Source organism: Cynara cardunculus (assembly GCF_001531365.2).
Source record: "Cynara cardunculus var. scolymus isolate 2C chromosome LG 8, CcrdV1, whole genome shotgun sequence".
In the NCBI taxonomy this organism is placed as follows: Eukaryota; Viridiplantae; Streptophyta; class Magnoliopsida; order Asterales; family Asteraceae; genus Cynara; species Cynara cardunculus.
The window spans coordinates 8,055,458-8,057,861 of NC_037535.1; the positions used below are offsets into that span (position 1 = coordinate 8,055,458).

The 2,404-nt window shown below is 37.5% G+C and overlaps 1 protein-coding gene across 1 annotated transcript; it reads left to right on the forward strand.

The window, feature by feature from the left end:
* The first annotated feature begins 714 nt into the window (after positions 1 to 714).
* Positions 715 to 2,113, forward strand: LOC112516157 (protein FAR1-RELATED SEQUENCE 6-like). The gene is made up of 3 exons (XM_025123180.1): positions 715 to 780; positions 863 to 1,432; positions 1,526 to 2,113. The coding sequence occupies exons 1-3, from the start codon at positions 715 to 717 to the stop codon at positions 2,111 to 2,113; spliced, it is 1,224 nt and encodes a 407-aa protein (XP_024978948.1).
* The last annotated feature ends 291 nt before the right edge of the window (positions 2,114 to 2,404 follow it).

Sequence of the window (2,404 nt, forward strand, 5' to 3'; positions counted from 1 at the left end):
ATCATGCATTGTTCAACATTAATGATCGTCGTTTCTCTCGGAAGAATAGACAAATGAAGTATACTTACTTCAAAACTGTACTAAATAGCTTGAGTTACAAAGTTGGTGCGAGAAGGGCTCACCGTATTCAAACCGCATTGAACGGGGGATTTGAACATACTCAAGTCTCTGAAATCAACTTCAAGAATTTTAAGAGGGATGCTGTTGCTTGTGTTGGGAATAAGGACGCGTAGATGTTGATCAATAAACTATCAAACAGATGGGATATAGTCCCCGGTTTTTTTTTTCAGAATACAAGTGCAATGAACAGGAGTTGAGCGCAATTTTCTGGGCAGATGAAGTTGCTAGAATTAACTACAAAGAATTCGGTGATGTCATATCGTTTGACGGGACCTTTCGCACTGACAAGTAAGCTTCCCAAGTGCAATACAATTATTGTTTTCATAACGTTTCGATTTTTTTTATTGGCATATGACGTGGCTACAAATACATACACATAATATTTGATATGTTTTTCCAGGCATGCAATGATTTTCTTTTCTTTCTTGGCTGTTGACAACCATAAGGCGTCCGTTGTTGTCGGATCCACTCTAATAAGCGGCGAGACAATTGATAACTTTTCATGGGGTTCTAAAGGATTTTCTAAAATGTCATGATAGACAACCGTTGTTTGTGATTACAGACCAATGTTCGACGATGAAGTAGGCTATCCCGATGGTTTTCACGGAAGCCAAGCATAGACTCTGTATGTGGCACATTATGAAGAAGGTGCCTTCAAAGGTAAGTAGTATATTTGAATTCTATTGTATTTAAATGAGGTTTCCATGTTATTCGTTCATTTGTTGAATCCTTGTAAACACAGGTTAGTGCCGCACTAAATCACGATCCTAACTTCAATAAAGTTATCAACAAGCTCATATGGAACATACATATTGGCCCAAAGGAGTTTGAGACTCGTTGGCATGAGATGATACATCAATACAATCTAGGTGGGGATACTTGGTTCACAGAGATGTATGAAATCCGACACTCATGGATCCCTGCCTATTATAAGGACACGCCGATGTCTGGACTAATGAAAACAACATCAAGATCTGAGAGTTCGAATTCGTATATTAATATATACGAATCGTACTGGTTTGATTTGGTTCAATTCCTTAATAATTACGACGTAGCTATAGAGAAACAAAGATACAAACAATCTATTCACGAAACTGTCACGAGAACGACTAATCTAAAGTTTGTTACTCCGTTGCGTTTAAAAAGTCATGCATCAAGCATATACAGTCGAAACGTGTTTTTTGACATCCAAAAGGAAATAAAGAAGGCTTTTTGGTTTTGTACTATTGAGACCGTCGAATGCCGGGATGATTTAACGTCATTCATGATAAGCCACAAGACCAAGAAATCATCTGACAAAATTACGTATCAGGTATCATATCCCTAACTCACATTCTACACACTGATTCCTATGTTTTTTAATTTTATCTTGACTGTTGTTGTTTTTACCATTCTGACACGACAGGTGTGCTGTAATTACTCAACAAACACAGTCGAATGTGAATGCAACCTATTTACGCGTAACGGGTATCTTTGTCGTCACGCGTTCAAGGTACTGATAAACAATGAAGTTGAATGCATTCCGGAAAAATACGTATTACGTCGTTGGAAACGACATTTAGTTCCAGTACAGATACAATCTACAAGAGTTCTTTATGGGGAGGTTGATGCCGAAAAAGATAAGTGTATAATTGATGTATATTCTAAGGTCGACGACATAATAAGCATCGCCCGCAATGATAAATCTATATTGGCTAGACTGGGGCGTAACCTCGACAAATTCATGGGTGATATAGAGAAGGAAGTTCCATACGAAGACCCATCCCAACAAAAGTTGGATGCAATTAGAGATCATCTAGGTGTTTCCATACCTGATGAGGTGGACATTCTACCACCATCTGGAATAAGGAACAAGGATTGTGGCACTGGCAAGAGGCTGCTAAGTGTTTCCGAAAAAATACAAAATAACAGTAAAAAAGCAAAACAAAAATGTGCAACGTGTGGACAACGTAGTGGCCACGACTCACGTAATTGCCCAGAATTGATAGATTAGTTAGCATTCAATTACTTATTTTTTGTAATCTTTTCTGTTGTTTAGTTGTTGCTGTCAAACTGACGTATGTTTGTGCGACGTCGTTGCCTTGTAGTTTAGATTTCGGTTAAATTGTTTTTATTAAGACTATTGGTTATGCCGTTTAGTTTTTTTATATGTCATGCGCCTTTCAGGTTGTGTTTTTTTTAAATATCATATTATGTTCGCACCGTGTATGTGACACCGTGTATAACATATACACTTTCATTAACTTTTCGAGATGAAAGTATATACAGTTAAACGTATGAGCAC